We start from the raw sequence: 23,031 nt of genomic DNA, 5'->3' as shown, positions 1-23,031 counted from the left end.
AAAGCACCTTAAGTTACATAAGTTCAGTATAATAGTTGATTTATTGTAGAGCATTTGTCAAGCCAAGTCAAGTCAATTTTATTTACATAGACCAAAATCAAAACCTTGTCTCAGAGGACTTTACAATCTGTACAACATATGACACTCGCTATCCTTAGACCGTCGATATGGAAGGAAAAAGTCCACCAAAACATTTAACAGGGAAAAAATATGAGATACTTTAGGAAGAGCAACAAAAGAGGAGAGACATGCTGTGTGTCACATGTACAGAGTAGACAGAAGTTACAGTAGTGGAATTACAGAGAAAAGAGGAACAATATTAAACAGAAAAATACAAGTAATATAAAGTACATAAAGTATTACATTAAGTAAATATTAAGTGTAATAATTAAAAGAGTTCTAGGCTAGGTGTTAATGTAATTTATTAGTTGATAATAGTCATTAGTTTTAGTAGCAGACCACCCTTTCTTATGTGGAGACAAACTGTGGGGAAAACAGCTGACTATGAAAGTGCCAAAACGATTATGGAGACACACACACCTGAGCACGCACCACACACACACACACAGACACACACACACTGATGTTTCATCCTTGTGTGATGTATTAGCAGATATGAGAGGCCAACCATAAAAGGCTACAACGGCACGACAAGACAGCATCAAGTAGCCGCTGCAGTGTCTGTACCGAGTGTCTAAGTTTACACTTAACACGAGTGGGATTTGGACGCAAACATATTCTCCCTCCAGCAGGGACACTGCCATCCCCCTGCAGCCTCAGCCAGTGATTTAGTAATATAGAAAATAGATCTACAATGTGTCCGTCTGTGTGTTTATGTGAGAGCATCTCTGGCTGCCGCGCTAAAGAGGGGAGTGGATGCTGCTGGTTTGCAGCAGGACATGGTGCTGGACTCAGAGTGTGGCCTGTCTGCATTTTATCTAACCGCACAACACCACCTGAGGTCTCATGCTCTCTCCTGCAGACATACTGTAAGATCACAACAAGAAGAGTGAGCCACACAAAACAATCTGTACACACACAGACACTCTAATTAAAACAATCATTATCAGAGTTATCTGCAAGAAAAGCCATGAAGTGGAATGAATGTCTCTAACTTCAAGTTGTGTTGCAGTTCACTGCAGTAGTAAAGCAGTTTTGGTTAAGCTAATCTATCCTGAGATGTCAGGTGTCACAGATACAAACTTTCAACTCAGCTACGGATATGAAATGTCTTGGCAACTGCTGATGCCTTCTAGATGTCAGCGTTGGCCATCTGAGCTTTTCATATAACTTACAGTGTGATAACGTTCAATTGTTTGAAGATAGTGGCAGGCATACAGGATGTCCATAATCCAATGGACTGTAAATAGCATAATGGATTTCTGTTCTCATTAATATTTTTATATTTACAACATATCAAATGACTATGTGAAATGTGAAAAAGGTTACTGCATGTAGCATTTTAGCACATTTTAGCCCGCAAATGTGCTGTTCAATCTCACCACTCTCATCAACCTTGTTTCCAGCCACAGCAGGCAGCTTTTAGCAAAAATTGCTTCATAAACCCATTGTTCACTACCTGCTCAGCACCAAACAGCAGACAGACACAGTTAGAAACTAGCTGGTGAACATAGTGGAGCATTTAGCAGCTAAAGAGTCAAATATTTATCTCAGCAGTTGGTAGAGACCAAACACAGAGCTAAAAGGAGAGTGAATACTGAACTTACATTCGTCAGGTGGACAGAAACACTACTCCAAATGAATGCCAATGTTGTTCTGTGTCTGTTGGAAGTTTAAATAGGGAATATTTTTTTCTAGCATGTTCACCATAACAACTTTATATATCAGTGTTGTGTTTACAGCTTGTTATGCTGCGTCACGTGGTCTAAAAATAAATTAGTGCAGCTTTAAAGATTCCTACCATTCCTACTCCTACAGTGTTTCTGTTTCTGTTTTATAGTCCAGAGTCTCCATTCAGTCTTCCAGCATCTCTTTCACCATACCTTCATTACTGAAATCACAGATATAATAACATGTATAGCATTAGCGGCAGCTGTTTTGCAGAATACCTGTTTACACTGGTCACGTTAAATCAGAAAATTTACCTTCACAGGGGAACAGAAACAGGGTAAATCTATTCGAGGAGAATTGAGTCAGCCCCTGTGGAGCCAGGCTGGCTTAGGCTAAGGCTTGGGTTCACAGGAGGCGTCCCTTATGAAATGAGGCTTATGTAACCTCGTAGCTGTGGCTCTCCCCTCCTCAGATGGGCATGGTGTGGCTGAAACCCTAACAGTGAACATGACATACTCAGACGCCTTAACCGACTTTTCAGACACCACGAGACACTGACACATTTGTTTTTTATTAATGTAAAATGTAAGAAATGTTATAATTACACACTTTTTACCTCAAATATGTGATACCAAACACTGTACTGTACATTTCCTTCATATAGCATGTACTTACTATAGTATATTATATTATTTACCAGAGGCAAGCAACTTCTCAGGCCGCTGAAAGCTCAGTGAGAGAATAATCTACAGCTCTCCACCACTGACATGGAGACTAATGCTGGCTCACCAAGCAGTTTGCAGTGGTGACAGTGGTTTGTGGGATCATGTGAATCAAGGAATCTGTTTATGCAATGGAAATGTAAAGGAGCTTTCAGTGAGAGGCTGGAGCAGGGGCTGTAACTGAGCTTTTCTTCCATCATACACAAAATCACTCAAATTGATTACACAGGTGTTGTGCAGCTGTTGAAATCAGCTACGTCTGCCTCTTTGTGTTCTTTTTCTCCTTATGGTACTGATGAAGTGTTTGCGTTTTCGGGAAATGTTTATAATTAACAAACATCACGTCCATTATCTTTCAGCATCAGAGTGCAAGCCATGTAGTCAGCCCTGTGGGCCTCCCAGTGCCCAACTCAGTGTCCAGCCTCATGCTCCCAGCGGGTCAGGATCTTCCTCCTCACTATCCCCTGTCTCGATCGCTGAGGATGTCTTCTTTGGTAGCACCAGTGAAGACCAGGTAAAGCTCTATATTTATAAATTATATTATACTATATTTATTGTCAATATTTTTTCCTCCCTTTTTAGTCATGCTAGCGGCATGGCTCTAAGAATGGCAATGTTTGTCAGTCGGTCAGTCCACCAGTTTGGTCCAGACTAAAATATTTCGACAGCTATTGGATGGATTGAAATTTTGTACAGACATTCATGGTTCCCAGACAATGACATGACTTTGGCTATCCTCTGACACTTCATTTAGAGTTACCATGAGATAAACATTTTTGTTTTTTTATTGAAAAATCCATCGAAAACTATTAGATGAATTGCCGTAAAATTTCATTCAGAAATTCATATCCCCAGAGGATGAATTGCAATGACTTTGATCCTTTGACCTTTTATCATAAGGTCAAATTTCACTCTGTCCATTACTTCAGTTTGTGACCAAATACCTGCAAAACTAATCACATTCCATCAACCTCAGCTATACTTTATGTTTAATGCAAATTAGCAAATGTTAGCATGCTAACCTTCTTCTTTCTTTCTCTTTTGTGACTCCTTGCCTCCCTTGCTGAGTTGCAGGATGCATGTTCAGTTGTCAGTGACTACGACTGTCCCTATGTGGAGGTGAGCAACAGTGTGGAGGACCTGCTGGGCCTCAGCTCTTCTCTCAGAGACTCTGAGTACTTTAAAGACCTGGAGGGAGGGATACCAGCTTCACAGTCTACTGCATCCCCAGTAACCACAGTCCCAGAGAGCAAAACCCTAACTGTTGGCCTACAGGTGTCCCTTAACACAGACAGTCCTGCCATCAACCAACCTGTACAGACTTCTTTGACCAGACACTCCCCTTGGGTCAATGCACCATCTTCCCCCTACTTTACATACCCTGCAGAGGAACCTCATCAAAACTTGGTGGTCACACAGCTTAGTCCTAAGTTATTGCCAGGTTGTATCATTGACAGCGGTGACCTTTCAGGACCTGCAGTAGGGCTTAGCTTGACAATTAATCTGAATGGACTATTGGGATCAATGGAAACAGCAAAAGGAATAACAGTGTCAGACGAAGTACAGGAGCAAGCCAGTATGGATTTTGATGGAGAACCAGACCTGGACAGCTTTCCTAATTTGGTCAGATCCATGTCAACGTCTCGGAGGCACAGCTGGGGTGTCCCTGTGTCCCCCATTGACCTGGGGAGGAGGTAAGATGGATCGAGTCAATCTCATAAGGATCAATATAATTACATCCAACCTGCACTTGAGTCATGAGTTTTTATGTTTCTACCTGACAAGTGAAATTCAGCTTTTCGCTTCAGTATCACTCAACATCACTCATTGTCACTCTCAAAAATGTGCTATTTAACTGAGCTGAGTGTTTCCGGTGGTTTAGTTGGTTGTTCACAGCTTCTTAAATACTGCAGTCAAGGCTGCTCTGGGGTGAGAACATGAGCAGTGCACCAAAATACCTTATGAAGACCTAAACAACACTGCCTGCTTAACCCTCTGCTGTGTGTGTGTGTGTTTGTTGCTGTGCTGCCAGACTGAGTCTGGATACCATGGCCATGGACAGCGATGGAGAGCGAGAGGATGATGAGGAGAGACAGTCTGACAGCTGCACAGCATGTCCTGGAGAGGTGACAGATGGCCCCAGGCTGAGGGTCCCCTGTCCAAGAGCCAGAGTCACTAGCATGGTAATAAAGCAACACATTGTACATATTATTGTCAACAAATCTTATCTCAAGACCAAAACCATCAGAAGTCAGTTTCTTCTTCAACTTCCTTACCCTGTCTGTGGCACTCATCTATATACCCATCGGTTTCCACTAAAGACATAAATCCTTAAAACAGGTCACAAATATATACTTTCATTAAAAAAAAAGGCTAAGTAATTTCATAAATCAGCAGGGAACTGTCATTTTTAGCAAATGTTACTCAAACAGGAGTAAATAGTACATTCGTTAGGGACTATTTTCAGCTACGGATTAATACACATTTGGTGCTCTACTGAGTATTTACAGCAGCAGGAAGTTGTATATGAGAGCGACTCAAAATATATTAGTGTGTGTGTTTATGGTAAAGAAGGAAAATGTCACCCGTTGCAACAGTGTGTCCACTGTAAGTAAAAGTTATCATCATGAGTATTTCAGCTGCATGTTGGGGAGGGGAGGTAAAACAGATCAAATGTGCATGTGATGTACATGTGTGTTTATTCTTCAGTGCTTTCAGGCCGGTGGTGTGCCTGGCAGGCATCTATACTCCCGCTCAGAGATCCTTGCCACAGACGAATGTTCCCGTGCTGCACACATTTCTCGTGTTGTACAGACATCCAAACAGGCCGCAAGGGCTGCAGGAGGTGGGGCTGTGTGTGTACATGTAGAGTACATGTTAGTTTATGTGTTTTACTCTCAGCAGCCAGCTGTTCTCATCATATTTGACCTTTCCATCATTCTCTTATAAAGCAGAGGAGTTTGACCCTGAAGAAAACCTACATTCTACTGAAGGACAGAGCCATATGTAAGTCTACACCGTTTACATCTGCAACTTGAGTTAGGTTACACGCCCCTTTATGACTTGCAATATGTGGTGGAATATCTGTTTCCTTTCCAGAAGCTGCTTCAGTCTGACTGCCAGCTCAGGTTTAATGATGCTTGAAAGAAAAAAACCAAAAGATACTTCTCTGGTTTGATTCACAGGAGACAACTGTTGATCACTTGTGTCCTGTAAATTATACCTGCAGCTTTTGAATGGTTCAGCACAATAGTTCACATACTGTTCTGTAGTTGTAAACTGTTAGTCTGGTATAGCTGTCAAACTCCCACATAACAGGGGGGCTTTCCCCATTCCCTCCTGACATTTCTGCTCCATGTCATATGTCTGCAACCTCCTCCTCCCACGGTCCTCTCTCCCAGCTCCTTAGATGGCCCCTTAGTGTGTGTGTGTGTGTGTGTGTGTATAGTTGTATAGTATGTGTGTGCTCTGGCGATTGTGTGGACACAACAGACAAGGGAGGATTCGTCTCTAAATCGCAGTTTGACACCCAGCTCCCAGGAGTCTTGCCCTCTCCTCTCCTCTCCTCTCCTCTCCTCTCCTCTCCTCTCCTCTCCTCTCCTCTCCTCTCCTCTCCTCCGCAGCCCCCACTCAGCCTCAGTGTCTTGTTTGTCTTAGGCTGATGGTACAGAAAGTTCTGCAGGAGCTAAAGCAGTACCATGGGTAAGTAACAGAGAGGAAGGTCTGCTTGCTCCTACCACTGCTCAAATGCCATGCCAGTCTTCAGAGCAGCAGCAGAGCCAGAATTTGACTAGGGGGAAGCACTGCATTGTATAGGTGTGTGTGTGTGTGTACATGTATGTACATGCATGTTTTTGGCATGTGTGTTTGCATGTGCCTGTTTGTGCACTGAGACACTACTTGGAAAGGGTCGGTGGAACACTATATTTTTAAATTCACAAAATCATTAGTTGACTTTGAACTCACCTGACAATGAAACTCATCTCTTAAAAGTGCACTGCTGGCTAAACTCAGATTGTCTTTATTTTTCTCAACACTATTCACTTGTGCTGTGATAAAAGTCTCTTATGGTTATTTGTGGTAAATATTTGGGCCAGTTATTTATTGAAATCATCTCATTGTTCCTCCGCAGAGCGAAGCAGAGGAACAACAGACCAGACACCAAAGTTTCGGGAAATGTCACTTGGTACGAGTTCCTCTCTAATGAGTAAGTATTGTCCTTATCACTGTTCCCTTATCACTAAAGCTGCAGAAATGTCCACAGTTATGGAAGTTTAGGATGAAAATAATTTGAATTTCCACATAATTACATGCTCAGTAATTGGTTGTATATGTTTGTTTTCGTGGAAACAATTCAAACAATTTCTCATCACCGCAACTGTAACTATTCAAAAAAATCACCCGTTTCCCATAATGAATTTCATGTGTTGATTTCCAGATTGACAATCATGAAAGAGTGTAGCAATTATACAATGTGTCACAAAACCTGCACAAGACAAACAAAAAACTTAAGCTTTTAAGATATATAAAAAGTGTTTTCAAGATGGTCAAATAAACAATTTGCAATAAACATTGATGATTATCAAATGTGAGTATGAGATGATAGATTAACCACAGAGGCGTTTCTGTATGTTTGTATTTCCTTTATTTTTTGTATTTCATTCTCTGCTTCTTCGACCAGGAATGAGGAAGAGGAGGATCGTACAGAGAAGGTGGAGAAAGGCACCAAGGTGAAGAGGACTCTCAGCTCTCTGAGGAACAGGATGACTGGCTCTTTTAATAAAGATAAGGTAAACCCATACCACAGCCACGTGGTGCACGATGCCAATTAGAACTCATAGTGCAACACACCATGCTGCCTGAACTGCAATGGCATATATAACCTAATTAACATTAAAACACATTTTAACCTTGAATGCAGAAAAGTGATTTCAGTCGCTGCCCTTGTTGCTGTATTTCCTCATATTACAAAGACCAAATCCTGAGGTCTAAACAGTTCACTGGTATGCATGTTGCTGCACACATGAGTCACAACCTACAAATACCCTGTTACACATCCTGCCTCTGACACGGTTATGCAATGTCATACCCAGCCATGCAGTATGTGCCACAGTGAAAGAGAACACACAAATTTGCATATAAAAACCTCCCTCCGTGTTTGCTGTTCTTGTTCCTCTGCAGGGTAAGAACCGAGAAAAAGAGCAGCAGAAAGAGAAGGGGAAGGAGAGGGAGAGCAAAGAGAAAGTGTGCAGTGACAGCAGCAACAGGCATTATTTGATGCCAGGCGCTTTCTCTAGCTGTGCCACCTGCTCACTGTGCAGCAAGACCCTACAGAAAAAGCATGGCCTGCAGTGCATGAGTGAGTAACACCACAGCCACAGGTGTACACTCACCCACACTTGTTCTCAGCCTGACACACATGTGCGCAGGTGCTCTGCTCACACACAAATTTGCATCTGTTTATGCCCATGCTACTGCCCACATGCTCACTCACCCACTTGTTGGAGGAGCACCCCCCCACACACCCCCCACACACCCCCACACACACACCCAACCAGAAGCTGTAATAAATAAATCATATGTAAGTGACTATTTCTTTATATTACTTTAATACACTTGTTGACACCTTTGTTATATGGCAGGTTATAGCAAGTACAGTACATAAAAAGAAAGTGTTCACTTTGTCTTCACATCTATGTAATAACCCAGAAAGTGATAATGACAGTAAAAGCCGTTCGTCATATTGATGGTGGCTTTTCTTTTGCACCTTCCTGCTGAAAAGGAGATGGTGTTACCTTTCAGTTCCTCTTCAAACAGCATTTAAACTTCTGAAGCATTGCATACAAAAACACACTGACATAGTCTGCAATTCTCCCTGCACCCTTTTTCACACTGGATCATTACTATGGGTTCTAGTTTTGCACAACTCAGCTCACTTGTTTAGATGTGTTATCTGATGTATTTGGACCATCTTATGACAGTTGTTTATATGAATCATCAGCACGCCTACACTCTGTTCCTCTGGCTTGAAATATTCTTCACATTTCCAGTGTCTTTTGTTTGTTGGATGAATTCTTACAATGAGAAAGTAGGTCCAGCTTTGTCTGGAGGCTACCACAGCTCTATGCGGCCATTCACAGAGTAGACCTGTACAGGACATTTCAACACCCAGCTGCTCCTTTTTTCTGCCACTCCTATGCCGACCTCAGGTCAGCTGATAAGCTTGCAATACCTAATGAAAGACATAAAACTAGACATAAAACTGAGTTCAGTGGAAAGACTCTGATCCAGGAAGTCAGCCTGCATGACAAACCGGTAATAGTAGTTTGAAAAAACAGGAGTAAGACCTTTTTATTATACGATATGTTTGAAAAAGAAGGCAACTTATCAATGAAATAATCAGAAGAGTTTAAAGTGATCAAATGAGTGGGGTGAAATTTGGGAGAAATTGATTGTTGTGTCCATTGTAAAAGATTCTGCTAAAGTGCAGCTTGATTTTAGAGATTCGCAAATACGGTGATGTAAAAATTAAATGTCAACATTTAGGTATCAGTGGAGATTAACATGATAGTTTTGTAACAGCCATTGACATTTCCTTTTAAAATTCTATATTAGCCATGAGGTCACTTAAGCGTGCTGCTTTGCTGAACTGACTGAACTATAAAGCATGTGGCAAAAAATGTGGAGTTTAGTAAAATTTAAAATACTCCATTACAAGTTCTTTACTTAAGTAAAAGCAGCAAGATGTACTTAAAATATCAAAAGTAAAAGTACTCATTATGCAAAAATGCACTATTTGAGGTGTTAAAAGTATCATATATATTTTACCATATAAATCATTTGAATAATATTACAGATGCATTAACATGTGGCAGCATTTTAATGTTGTAGAGGTAAAGCTAATTTTAACGTCTTTATATACTGTCAGATTAGGTAGTTTAATCTATAACAAGGCACTATATTCTAAAAAACTGATCATATGTAAAGTAACTAGAAACTGCAGCTGTTAGATAAGTGGAGTAAAAAGTAAGTATAAAGTGTAAGCATAAAGTAGCATAAAATATAAATACTTTTTAAAAAGGTACCTCAGAATGTAAATGTACTTAGTTATATTCCACCACTGCTTGCACATTATTTATTTACTACACACACATACACACAGAGCCAGCTCCTTACTTTATCTTTATCTCAGAATAAAAACAATTATATCGTTTATCTTTATTATATATTGAAATTAAAATTAAACTGTCATTGTTGTGATGCGATTAAACTACATATGGTAGTTAAAGTCAGACTTTCTTTTGTTGATCTTCCCCTTAAAGGTGCATACAAGTTATTTTAAAAGTGATACTTATAAACTCCCATAGGATATTTCTTAATGACACAGCCGTCCTAATGTCTAATCAACTGCCACACATCTGTTGACATTACTGGAAATCAGAGGCTATCTTCTCCTAATGTAAGCATCACCAAATAAAGTTTCAAACAAAGAACAAGGAAACAAAACTGTTCTCAATATTAGTGGCATTTTCTTTTCTTTGAACTGGAATATTTCCAGTGCAAGGAGAGGTGCAGTTAGTCATTCTGTGCTACCACTTCATTATTTCATGGCTGTAACCTAATAAGTTTCCTTGCTCCTTCTGTGGGAGACAAAGGCCATAATATGTCCAGAACATTTATAAATCCTGCAGTCTGGCAGGAGGGGACATAATGTATGATTGTTTTTAATAGTGTGCTTATTAAACAAAGTTGTTCTGGCATATTTCACAAGGCACAGGGCACCACACATCTAGTGTGATTCAGACTGCACTGCTTTTTTTTAGACATTAACCAGAAGCCAATAACACATCTGTCTCTCTCCCCTTCTCTCTGAGAGGATTCCCCATTCATCAAGCATGGCTGTTAAAAAGTGATAAAGTTACAAATCCTAAATTTTGACACTTGTTGTGCTGTTGGCACTCACTCACTCTCTCACACACACACAGGCGTGAGAAAACAAGTGAGTGTCCCTTTAATTTGAACCGAGCCCTGTGGGGATTCAGCCGAGAATCAGCCTGTGGAATGCGTCGTTTGTATGCCAGAGATTGTTCCCAGTGAGAGTAGGACACAAAACTGGACAAAACCAAGAATGTGGGATACTTGTTGCTATTGATCTCAATGACCGAACTGATTTATCTATCTTACGGGCAGACTACGTTTTCTTTTGGATGCAGCTGGTTCACATAAACCCGGGTCTTGCTGTAACGGTAAGTGGCAGCTCCTGTAGCGATGGTCTCAAGCGGGATCAGGTGGATAACTCCCGTTGTTTCGCTCAATGGACTTTCAGGGCATCCTGACCGCTAGCTAGGCAGCTAAATGCTAATCATAGCCAACCAACCGATTCTTGCGTTTTCCTTCTGAAGGCTTGGTGTTATGTTGGATTTGAGTCCGTGTGTTAACAAGGGAAACCCACTTCTAAAGTTTCTGCGATGTTTAATGTATCACAAACTGGCAAAATTAAATCCCAGTTACTCTTAACGCATAGCTCGCTAACTATTAGCCACTTCATGCTAGCGCGTTAGCCTGCCTACAACCGCTTCTATTTGAAAAACAAGGTTAGTTGGGTAAGCAGTTAGCTTTAATTAGCTGAAAGTGATAGTTTATATAAACGAACAGGCAACCACATCAACTGCTGTCTGTCTTCGTAACTGAATGTTGCACAACCTCCCTTCAGTTTCACTTTATGTGCCTTTTTTTGTCCTTGCTGCTGCCTGCAGACTTTGAAGCTCAACAGGTGATTGCTAGCTAACGTTAGCGTCCAAGATAACTTGTTATTTACCCGTAGTCAGCTGTTAAAATTGACTAGCCTGCTCAGATGTTGCCTCTTATTTGGAGGGAGGTTAGTACAAGTAACACTATTCACATTTACAGTTAGATAGTGATCTGGAGTGTAAGACGAAGCTATTCCCACCCCGTTAAAGTTGGCTCAGAGACTTAGGCAGCTAACTGGCTCGGTATTATGAAATTCCATAATCCTCGATGTTTTAAATGATGTTATTCTTGAGTGTCAAATTCTTGCTTTTCTTACTCTTCTACCTCTCTCTTCTGACTGAGCTTTCTCTCTGACTGGGTCACATGGTGCTAATTGTGCTTGGCAGGTCTGCCGGTGCATAACAGCCCACTCCACTGACTCTGGGTTTCACCCACACACCACTTCTCCATGCATCACTGCTTTGCCTTCCAGCATGCTTGACTCTCTGGTCGTCTGCCTTGTGCATGATTTAAGGTCTGACTGCCTCCATGTCTCCTCTGAGTACCTCTTAGTAGATTTTCACCTCTAAATCTACTTTTCATGGTATCTATAGGCCTGATTATTCAGATGATGGGCATAAGTCTCATAAAGGGGCAAGAAATAAGTTGAATGGGTAAAATAAGTGATAAGTAGTCTTAGACTATGTGTGACTTTCACTTGGAAGTATACATCATTTAATTTGATCTAGATATACTTCTGCCTTGGCTTTCCCCAGCTTCATCTTCTAGTAGTATCTGTATGTTACTGGTCTTTAAAGGTAATCATGACCCTCCTTTTTGGGTGAGAAATGTGACTGGGGGCGGAGATGTTTTGCTTCACTGAGTAAACAGCCCCCCCAGTTAGTCCTGTTTCACTAGATGATGTCATGTGTTGGCTGGCTGCTTCAGTTTGCCCCAAGTGTTGATGTTTTTGTCACAATTGTCTGTTGGAATTATGGGTAACCTCTTACATACACATGCGTGTGTGTACACACAGGAAGCAGGTGATGTCAGTTTTTAGCTGCTGTGTAAGAAAGTAATAGCTTCAAAACAGCTGTTGTGACCTATTTTCCTCTACGTTAGTCTATATTACTCTAACTGTGGTAGCAGGGTTTTTCTATGAACTGCTAGGGGGCTAAGAATAGTGTAAGGAAACCACAGGAAATATGGGTTAGTTTCACCTCAGATGGTGGCATTACACCATCTAAAATTACACTGTAACATTCATATGTTTAGCTTAGTCAACAAGTAGAGGGTACATGCTGTTTAACACTCCTCATATACTGTACATACACTGCTTGAAACTGAACATTGGTGGCATATGTGAATAACGGACCCCCAATTTACCTAAAATCAGATGCTATGGCCCATGGAAAACTGCACACTTGCTCTAGCCTATATGATTTGAAACTTGTAATTTTTTAAAATTTTTATGTTACATGCATCAAATCAAGTGTATAGGTAGTAAATAATAATTTAGGTGAAGTTAACAATACTTGCATCCATGTTTGTTCATGGACAGGTTTTTTGGTGAGTGCTCCAAAACAAAAAACTGAAAACCAAAACAAAAAACTGAAAACCAAACCTTAAACTCTAACAAAAAAGAACATAGATGTCATGAAACAGATAGTTCTTTTTTTCTTGCATTAAAAGGCTGCTGTTTGGCTGCTCATTTGACGGTACAGATGTTAGAGTCCTTGTACACCGGCAAGGAGAGTTTTACTGCACTGTTCCAACATAAGACTGACAAAAATATGCGGCATATAAAATCTGTGATGAATTTCCTATTTCAATGACATTCAAGTCTCTGGTTTTGATTTAGTTTACTAAGAATATTGAAACTTGCAGTCCAAAAACCTACGCCATGCTTTAGGAAATGGTCATTAGTAATGTAAAGTATGCATAATTCCTAGTTAATGTGATGAAACCCACACTGTCTTGAATTTGAAAGTGTTTGCAGGCTATATGATGAAACAACTTTTAAGTGTCCACTTGTTTTAGTTAATGTGTCCCTGGAAGAACCCACCCTTCACTATCAGGAGCTCTGCTGTTTCCAGTCTCATCCAGTAAGATAACACGAGGCAACACATTCTCTCTTTAGAGTAATATTAGCACGAGTGATTTTAAAAAACAAAAAAGAAAAAAAAAGCTTGTTTAGATATTTTATTTTCACTCATCTGGTTTATTGGTTAGCTTCTGTTATCTCCGCCCAGGGAAAGCCGAAGAAAATGCTGCTCATATATCATTCTGCCGATCGCAGTGGTGACTTCGGCCTCATTTCCATTCTAGTTCACTGAGTGACTCACTGAACTGTGCGCTGTACACCACAAGTGTGCTGCTTGTATGATAGGGTAGTTACCAGTCAGCAGATTTTGGGTGTGGTGGTGGTTTTGATGGAGGCTGAGTGTCCCGAGGATCAGCTGCAAAGCACAGTGCTGCTGACATGACTGAGTGACTGGAACTTATCACATTGCTCAAGAGTGGCAGAGCTGGTCGACACCATATGTTCACCTGATTATATGAATCACTATGACAGTATATACTGGCCTGATGTCCAAACTGTGCATACTCTGATCTGTCAATTGTGACTATATTGGTATATTTTCCAATGCTGTGTTATTGCCAAACGTCGAGGTGGTCTGTAGCTGCAGCGAGTCATTGCTGATAAGCTCTGTGATATCAGTAAACAGAAAACACTGTGTCCTTGCTTATTTTAGGATCATTTTTTACTTCCATTAAGCAAAAATTCTTTTGAATGCAGTTTGAGTACAATCACCTCTACTACACATTCCTAAACAGAAATAGCTTACATTTGAATTCCTCAGTGATGACTTCAAGTGATGTTGTTGCAGTGACATGGCTTTTTATTCAAATCTAGATCTGCTTACCTACCAGGTCCTCTTATCTTTTCCTGTTCTTCGCAATTCTTTTCCCAGCCTTGCCCAGTCAGTGTGTTTGGTCTTTGTTTAAGATGTACTACGGGCTTGATAGACTTTATTAGATGCTGAAGGCTTGTTGTGCTTTTTGTCTTTTGTCTGAAAGAGCCAGGCTGGCAGTGAATGGAATTTTGCATATTAGTTGTGGAGCGAGGTGGAAAATTATCTCTGCTTCTGGCTGCTTGACTGCTGATGAGTTTGTTTTGTTGGCTTACTGACTTCCGTGCCCGTATCCTCCTCTTAAGGTAAAAAAACAAAAACAATCTTTTCTCCAGCCTCAAAACTGAGTGAAATCTGACGAGGACTACCTGATCTGAAGCCATAATTTCTGAAAAGGTGTTCTTTGTATTCAATGTTTTGTGCTTTTGGGCAAACTATGCATTACTTTCTGTCTAATTGGGATTCAATGGGCTTGTGCTGGTCCAGAATAAAATGTAGCAGTTCAGTACTGCTGGATCCAACTCAAAGAGGGACACAGCACTGTTGGCGAAGATTATTCAGAAGCCAGTTTCTGTTTTCTTTTCCTTCAGCTCAGCCAGAAATTGTTCATTTATTACCAGAGAGAGGGAGACCGAGAGGGTAGGTCAGAGATTATGAATGAAGTGAAATAATAGAGTAAAAGTAGTTACGGCTGGATCTAAAAGGTAAAAGGGCAAGATGGAAGATAGATTAGATTACACTAACACTCTCTAATATAAAGGAATATACTATGTGAGTCCTTTTTATATTAGAGAGTGTTAGTGTAATCTTATCTATTCTTTATTCCTCCTCACTTCACCCACACACACACAAATTATCTCTCACTGCTTCATGCCTTTACTGCACAGGAAGAAGGGTTTTTGTCATTGTCTCCATTGTACCAGCACACAGAAGGGGAATAAGCAATGGAGGCTTTTACAGTAGGCTGTTCAGCAGTTAGTGGAAGTTGCTAGTATGGGTCATGTTCAAACCATGTTGTTCACAGGAGTGCCACCTTTGTCACCAAGCTATGCAGCCAGATTCAAACAATCACCAGACTGCTTCGTGCCCCATGTAACATGATAAATATAAAGGGGCAGTGTTGGGGAAACATGTTCACTTTGTTACTTGCTTTAAAAAGTTGTTACTGGTCAAGTCTGAGTTAGTTTTTCACTCAGATCACTAATCATGCCATAAGAAAAAAATAATAGGAAAAAACATTGTGTTTGAAATGTTTGAAAAAATAATTAATAACTCCTTGTTATAAAATATAAACATTATTTAACACCATGAATGATAAACACACACAAAACAATGACTCTTTGATTTTTTTCTGTTTCTAATTTCATACTTTTTCTTTCTTTCTTTCTTTTTTGACCGTGGTATTTTCCAGTATTGAGTGACCCACTTGGTGCAGTCAGCTGCTTTTCACTAATTGCTGCATTAGATCAGGCTGTTGATCAGCCTCTATACAGAGAAGCAGCTCTTGTTTTAGTGTGTATATGCATTTCTGCACTTGTGTACATCTGTATATGTTTTGCATTAAAGGCCATGCGTTTCTTATCAATGCCAGCCTGGTTTTACCTGGCTGGGTTGGGATCAGACTTTGCATAGTGATAACTTAATTTGTTTGGCCAGCCTAGTCCCTCAGGAAAGGCTTACCGTATACAGTATGTAGCCAGGCTGAAAGATTGAATTGATTTGTGTTACCAGTGTTTTGTCTTTCCAGTAATTGAGTAGAATATGGAGGGGAGAACTTATTGCCCGCAGTATGTTTTTCCAAAACAACTCTGATTTGTATCTGTGTTAATCGGCAGAGATACTATCAGGTATTCCATCTAAACCTGACAGCAGTAGCTGTGTTTTCCATACAGGGAGAAAAGTGGACAAAAAGAGAAACCTATTACTGAGAAAAGGGGAGTTCCTGCCATGTGACTCTGTTCATAAGATACAAACAGAAGCCACAGAGTTACTGCTGTACCAGACTCATGCAGCCAGAAGTGATTCTTTCACTTTGTGATGAGAATATATACACACACACACACACACACACACAGTAATTTAATGTTTGTCTACCTTGTTGAGCTTGTTGTCCTTGTTTTAGCCATATTTATACCTATTTCTGCATATGTACATAGAGCGCAACGAAAAACCGGAGTCAAATTCCTTTTATGTGTACACATACCTGGCAAGTAAAGCTAAAGCTGATACTTGTCTGAAAACAAATATAGTGATTGTTGCTAGCCGCAGCTGAAGACGCTTTGCCTACAGGTGTTAGTTTCAGCACCTTTCCAAAACTTTAAGTCACAGCCTTTTTACTTGGAACACTGCCTTCAGCAGCTGTTGGATTGGTTTTGAAATTTCAAACTTGGTTTATTGTTTTGTTCCCATCCATATTCAAATATCCAAAAGCCACTACTGTGTCCTGTGTACACTGTGTACTCTGTATCTAATGCAACACTGACTCTGTGTTCCTGTTCCTGCTGTTTTTCAGATTGTGCTGTGAATGTTCACAAGAGCTGCAAGTCTCTGCTGGGTGAGTGCACCAGCAGCAAGAATAAGGTAAACACTGCACAGGAGCATAGAAAAACAGGGACTAAGTGAAGTGAAGTCACTGTAGTACCTTAACTTCCACTGTGTATACATGTACATCATCATTGGATTAGACATTGGATCAGTAGGATAGACAATTAATTTCAGAGTGAAAAAAAACTTACTATAGATTAATAAGAACAAAGGCAGTATCAGGTCAGGTATGACAGTTACAACCACTGCAACACTAAATGCATGTGCAACACTAAATGCATTGCTTCATGTTTTCACTATCAACAAACACTTTCTGCACGTGCAACCACAGTTCTTGCTTTCTCCACATAGCCCATGCTTTATGCTCTGTAGTAAAATTTTTGAGGAGGTGCATATTAGCTATAAGAGAACCCTCTATGTAGCAACAAAGCCTCCACATGTAGCTACTGCAGTACCTCAACAGAGAAGCATAAATCCACTTTTGGCAGGGAGAGTTGTGCATTCATTTGGGACAGGGCATTTAAGACAACTCGACTGAAAATTACATGCCTCTGTCCACTCTTAATGAATCCACCTGAGATGGACTTTGCATGTTAAGCAAAGTCCATGGTCATGTGAGCAGTGCTGTCCCGTAAAGGAAGTACAGATACAGTAAGATTGTGCAATTTTTAGGCATTTTGTAATCTGTCACTCAGCTGATGAAAGCTTGAGAGAATGGCCTTGAAAAAACTCTGCCGTCTTTATTTTCTCCACACAGAGAAATTCGCTACTGAGGACTGGCTCATCGGGATCTCCTAACCTTGGTAAGCAGAATATGCATGTGCAGATTGTACCCCTGAATCCCACTGATCACAGTATCAATTGAAGTAGGGGGATGCATTGATGGATAGGAAGGTGGTTTAGTCCCCATGTGTCAAATTAAAAAGATGGTCGCCTCTCAGGTGGTTTGCAGAGGATTAAAAAGATGAACCCTTATGGCATCTGAAGATGGAATCGTCCTATTTCTTTCTCTTATTGTGTGTGTGTTGGTCTGGGTCTTTGTGGTGTGTGGTTGCCTACACACTGAGTGTAGACGGTGTGATTGGCCTCCAACAGGCTCTTGGGAAAGGTGATGATTAGCCATTGCTGAACAGTCAGGTGATTTACCTCTGGTTCAGTACTTGTCCAAATGTAGGATAGATTTTGTGATATTATACCATTTATACACACAGTAGTTGGGTTTGACTCAATACACAAAGAGAAACAAAAGGAAGCAAAACAAAAATCTGATCTTTGCTAATTGTTATTTTTACATGCTGTCAGATTCTTCCTTACAATATTTTTACAACTTAAGGTTTGATTAAAAAGGCCATTTGACTTGTTAAATTGATGAGCCTCACAATAAATGTGCTGTGTGCTTTCATTCGTGATTATCAAGTGGTCCATCCCAGGAAATTCAGTGCTAATTGTAACATTCAGCAGGTCCTGTTGCATGTGATCGAACCCGCAGGAGACATGAGCGGCTACAGCAGCAGCAGCTTAAGTTAATCTCCTGTAGCAGTTGTTATTCTCCTCTGAACAGCTGGAGTCCTGTCAGCCACACCTAATTTCTCCTCATGTACTGCTTTGGCCAATCAGTAGCTTGTGCAGGGGGTCAGGAAGACCGGGAGCGGTGAGAGCAATTGAGGAAAAGTGAAGAATTAGAAAGTGCGAGAAATATATAAGGGTGTGCGCCTTTCCAGAAGTTGCTAGAAGAGATCGCACGTGAAGGATCTGGGTTGGTCGCGTATAAAACCAGGCTTTGTGCTGTCCCCTACTTCTTCTGGTTCACACCAGTGAAGGCACATCACTTATTACTTTTTCAATAATATCTACTGATACTGCGACAAAGACTATTGAACCTTGCCACTCCTCCTATTTTGAGACATTCACAATGGAGCTAGCTGTCACCAAAGGCGCTACCCGGACCACGGGGGCCTCCAAAGGTTGCTCCAGGATTGCTAAGCCTTCCTCCTCTTCCTCCCCATCTTCCTCCGCCTCATCGTGGGGTCTGTCCGGACGTGTTGGTGTTCGAGTATTGATGCACCGCGACCTGATCACCTGCCGATTCTTCCGATCCCTGCCTCGATCTTGGCTGAAAAAATACTGGGGTCGACTCGGACAGGAGTCAAACAAGCAACCGCCTGCCTCCTCTTCCTTACCGTCCTCTGCTCCTCTTCATTGGTCATCTTCTCCTTTCTCTCTCTCCTCTCCTCGTTTCTCCTCGTGTTCCTCCTCCGTATCCTCCCATTTCCTCCGTTCACCTGTCTCTCGTCTTTCCTCCCCAGCGCTAAAATACCGGGACAGAGAGCGGGAGCAGTCAGGCTCAGCCTCATCACAGGCCCTGGATGGCCACCCAGGTTTTCTCAGCACCCCAGGCATGACCATTAATCCGTGGGGACCTAGCACTCAGCCGACTGCCACGCATACCACCAGCTCCACCGCAGCCTCTGCCTCCAGCCTTGGCCACAGCCTTTGTCACCACAACAGCTCAGGGTGAGTATCTCTACCTTGCAAATTAGACCTTTTAGGCCTTTTTTATTTCTCTCATTGTAACTAGTTTCCTTTTTACTTGCAGTTGAGATGTTCAAAAACCACCACAAAAATTAGCTATCTTTCTTTCAAATCTATAATTCTGTAGATGTTTACAAGAGCTGCTGTATGTTAATGCTGGATATTTTTGGATTCTTTGCTACTGAAATACTATTTTCTCTATGCCATCATAAGATGTGTATTTATAGTTGACATATCAAGGCAAGCTGTCTTTTTTTAATGTAACAGCCTTTTAAAACTGGTCTAGACGGTTCTCAGAAGTGGACTCCTTTTCCGCTGCATAGCTAAGAAAAGTGTGTAGGGAGATGGGAGGGCAGTGGGAAAGGGAGAGAGAGACAAAGGCATTGGGAAGGTGTAAACTGTAGCAGAAGACAGGGAGTCGTAGATGGGCAACAGTAAGTAGGAAAGAAGGAAGAAGGAAAGAAACATGTAGCTGCCTGGGTTTGTCTTTAGTGTCATATTTTATGTCATTGTTACTGTGGACCTGTAAATGCACATATTTATTTAGGCTACCACCAGCTAGTGGGATTAAGTTTGTCTCAGTGTCAGCATGTATGCCACCTTGGACCTGTGGTTGTCATCCCTCAGATCCCTCCCCGGGGAGATGGATGAGACAGATGCTCTCCGCTCCAAACGCTGCAACGAAGACGCCATTTCCCTCGCTCCCTCCACCACAGAGTCCAACATTGTTGAAGGTGAGTTGGCTGACTGATGTGGGGATTGAACCTGAATTTCAACAGTTCCACTCTTGGTTGAAATAGTTTCCTGGAGGGAAATTGTTATGGTGGTAACAATACCTTTTCTCAGCCCGATCAGTCCTCTCAGATCTATGCCTAAGTGCAGAGTGATAGTTTGTCTTCAGGGAGTTTTCTTAAATCCAGGGAGGAGAGAGTGTGGAGTGTGTTCTGTGGAGTCAGGGATAACCTCACCCTGTCTCATTAAGCTGTAGTGTGTGGGAGAGAGGCTAACTGGGTACTTGCTTGCCACATACAAAGGGCTACTGCACCATCATTTTCTCCCAGCTGTTTTAGGATTTATTGTTTTATCAGACACTCTCTGTCACTCAGGAGGAGGGGTGACGTAGATTCTTATTGTCCCTCTCTGTTGCTTTACAGTATATTGCTGAAGGAAATGCAGAAAAACTAATTTGTCCAAATGCCCCTTAATAAAAGCATGCAGTACGACAGTGGGGTTACTATCTTGTACGTACTTTTAACATTTTAGGTACTAAGTTGACTGTAAGGAAGTCCCTAATATTCAAAGTATTATCTGTTGATAAATAGTAATGTAATACAAGTATAGAGTGCAGGGTCAGCTTATAAATCGGCACCTCTCGAGCTGAGTGTAGGTCAACACTGACAGTTTCCACCCTCTAAACCTCAAGTTCAGTGCTATTTTATTGGGCACAGGTTTAGATGTGCTCAGACTAAAGCAAAACAATTAAAAATAACTAGATCTCATTCTTTTTTCTCAACCATGTCTGAGCTCAGTCTCCTTCCTTATTTATGCACTCTGTGAGATCTTTCACCTTCACAGTGCATTTTGCAGTCATGACTGGATTACAGCTTATCTCGCACACTGTGTCATAATTATGGGCTAATTTTTCCATAGTTTGGTGGATAAAGTCTTATATTTTAGATTTTAAAAAGTTTGGGATTAACAAAGAAAATATGGATAAATTGTATTGTTGAGTCAAGATTACTTGCCTTGTCACTATGTATCATTTTCAGCCCTGCCAAAACACAAAAAGACAAGACATTAAGACAGCAGTAAATTATTCTTAAACTTGGATGCTTCACAATAAGTAGTTGGTAACCTTTTCTACGGGAGTCATCTCTTGAAAATCATGATGATCATTTTTGAATGATACAAAATTCTGAAGAATTTTTGTTAGTCATCTGAGGACTTGATTCACCTGTTGTCCTTTTGAGGAAACAAGATCTGTTTTTGGGTCATAAAATATTTTGAGAGTTGGTATCACCTTAGTGATGGCACCCCTGAGAGACTATTGTCTCTCAGGGGTGCTGTTCTGCTGACCTTTACCTCTGACCTTCCTGTGAAGACACTGACCTAAACATGGGCCCCCAAGTGCAATTTCTCATCATATCGGGAGTCAACTTAAAAGTTTTTTTTGTTTTGTATTATAAAAGTGTAATGAGTTGAAGCTTTTGATGCCTCTGCTCCTCTCCTCAGATGCTCACTATGCAGCAGTGCGGGCTGATCTGGAGTCTGATGCCCAGGACCTGGAGGCAGAGTCATGGAGTTTGGCAGTTGACCAGCAGTATATTAAGACGTTCTCTAAAGAAATGGTGAAGAGACAGGATGTAATATATGGTAAGTGTGATTTCTTAGGTCATGTTCACACCTGTACCGATCAATGAGTCACCTGTCTCGTGGATTGATGGGTAGCTCATTGATTGGATGGTTTTGGTGAACTGCCATCCTGGCTCAGCAGTGCTACACACAAAGGCAGGGGGAAAGAAAAAATATTTTGACAGTAATTTTACTTTTAAAAGAGTACTACACTGATTTAGCATTGCACTCCTATAACATTGTTGGACTCACGGTGGACACTTTAAAAACAACCAAAGAAAAGTATTAAAATTGATGCAGCAGAACCAGGGATATTGTCTTTCTTATTCCACCATCTTATCTTTTAATTTTAGGACTATTTTAAGGAACAACTTTAGCCAAGTGTATATACAAGGAAATTATATGAGGAAAATAGATTTATAGAATATAGGTTTGGATGGCATGAAGGCCCGTTGTGAGCCAGTCCATAGCATTGCAATGCATATATATGTATGTGCTTTACACAGCAGAACATAACTGTAACTTTATGTCATTGTACAGAGCTGATGCAGACGGAGATGCACCATGTGCGAACACTGAAGATAATGCTGCGTGTGTATGTCCGGGAGTTGAAGGAGAACCTCCATATGGACTCGGGCAGGCTGGACTGTCTGTTCCCTCGCTTGGAAAACCTCCTTGAGCTTCACACACATTTCCTGTCTCGTCTCAAAGAGCGGCAGCGAGAAAACCTTGTCTCGCCCAACGACAGGAACTACACTATCAACAGAGTGGCAGACATTCTGATCGCACAGGTATGAAGGAGATATGTAGCATGTCCAACAAGAACACACAGCCATATAAACGCACCAGCATTGATTTCTTAAATACATCACATACTAGAGTTACACATGCACAATATGATATGACAAATTATATGTAAACAGCATATGACATATGCCACAGTGCAGCATTGGCCACCACACAAACAGAACAGTGAGCCATCTGGGTGACAGAAATAAAAGTTTTCTTTGTTCTCCAGTTCTCGGGTGAAATAGGAGAGAGGATGAAGGACAGTTATGGAGATTTCTGCAGTCACCACACTGAGGCTGTCAGCTACTACAAAGAACAGCTGCAAAACAACAAAAAGTTCCAAAACATCATACGGGTAAGACAAATTAGGAGTCTTCTGATTTTGGATGTCAGATTTAATCCACAGTACCTTGTAGTACGGTATATTAAATCAACTTGCAGTCTGATAAAGGTTAAATTAAATAATGCCTTTTTTCTTCTCAGAAAATCAACAACCTGTCCATTGTGCGGAGGTTAGGAGTGACCGAGTGTATTCTGTTGGTGACACAGCGCATTACCAAGTACCCAGTACTAGTGGAGCGCATTCTGCACAACACTGAAGGTCCAGCATTTTGTGGAGGGTTTTAAGGGCCGAAACTAAATATATAAATCCATAA

At 41.1% G+C, this 23,031-nt stretch overlaps 1 protein-coding gene across 5 annotated transcripts in view; it reads left to right on the top strand.

Annotated features, from left to right (window-relative positions):
* The window catches only part of arhgef18b (rho/rac guanine nucleotide exchange factor (GEF) 18b), a 45,322-nt gene that overhangs the window by 3,068 nt on the left and 19,223 nt on the right, over window positions 1-23,031 (top strand). For 2 of the 5 annotated variants that reach the window (XM_044200275.1, XM_044200273.1), the window contains exons 3-19: window positions 2,873-3,027; window positions 3,588-4,207; window positions 4,546-4,696; window positions 5,223-5,358; window positions 5,465-5,519; window positions 6,171-6,215; window positions 6,646-6,720; window positions 7,195-7,303; window positions 7,695-7,872; window positions 16,671-16,738; window positions 17,460-17,505; window positions 19,009-19,216; window positions 19,862-19,968; window positions 21,467-21,607; window positions 22,127-22,377; window positions 22,605-22,730; window positions 22,859-22,976. In XM_044200275.1, coding sequence (XP_044056210.1) covers window positions 2,873-3,027; window positions 3,588-4,207; window positions 4,546-4,696; window positions 5,223-5,358; window positions 5,465-5,519; window positions 6,171-6,215; window positions 6,646-6,720; window positions 7,195-7,303; window positions 7,695-7,872; window positions 16,671-16,738; window positions 17,460-17,505; window positions 19,009-19,216; window positions 19,862-19,968; window positions 21,467-21,607; window positions 22,127-22,377; window positions 22,605-22,730; window positions 22,859-22,976 — 2,589 coding nt within the window. The remainder of the gene's footprint in view (window positions 1-2,872; window positions 3,028-3,587; window positions 4,208-4,545; window positions 4,697-5,222; window positions 5,359-5,464; window positions 5,520-6,170; window positions 6,216-6,645; window positions 6,721-7,194; window positions 7,304-7,694; window positions 7,873-16,670; window positions 16,739-17,459; window positions 17,506-19,008; window positions 19,217-19,861; window positions 19,969-21,466; window positions 21,608-22,126; window positions 22,378-22,604; window positions 22,731-22,858; window positions 22,977-23,031) is intronic. The other 3 variants (XM_044200274.1, XM_044200277.1, XM_044200276.1) reach the window with 3 other exon arrangements.

The sequence above is a fragment of the Siniperca chuatsi genome, linkage group LG6, assembly GCF_020085105.1.
Source record: "Siniperca chuatsi isolate FFG_IHB_CAS linkage group LG6, ASM2008510v1, whole genome shotgun sequence".
Classification (NCBI taxonomy): Eukaryota; Metazoa; Chordata; class Actinopteri; order Centrarchiformes; family Sinipercidae; genus Siniperca; species Siniperca chuatsi.
The sequence above is the reverse complement of the archived record's forward strand: the minus strand, read 5'-3'. Positions and strand labels throughout refer to the sequence as shown.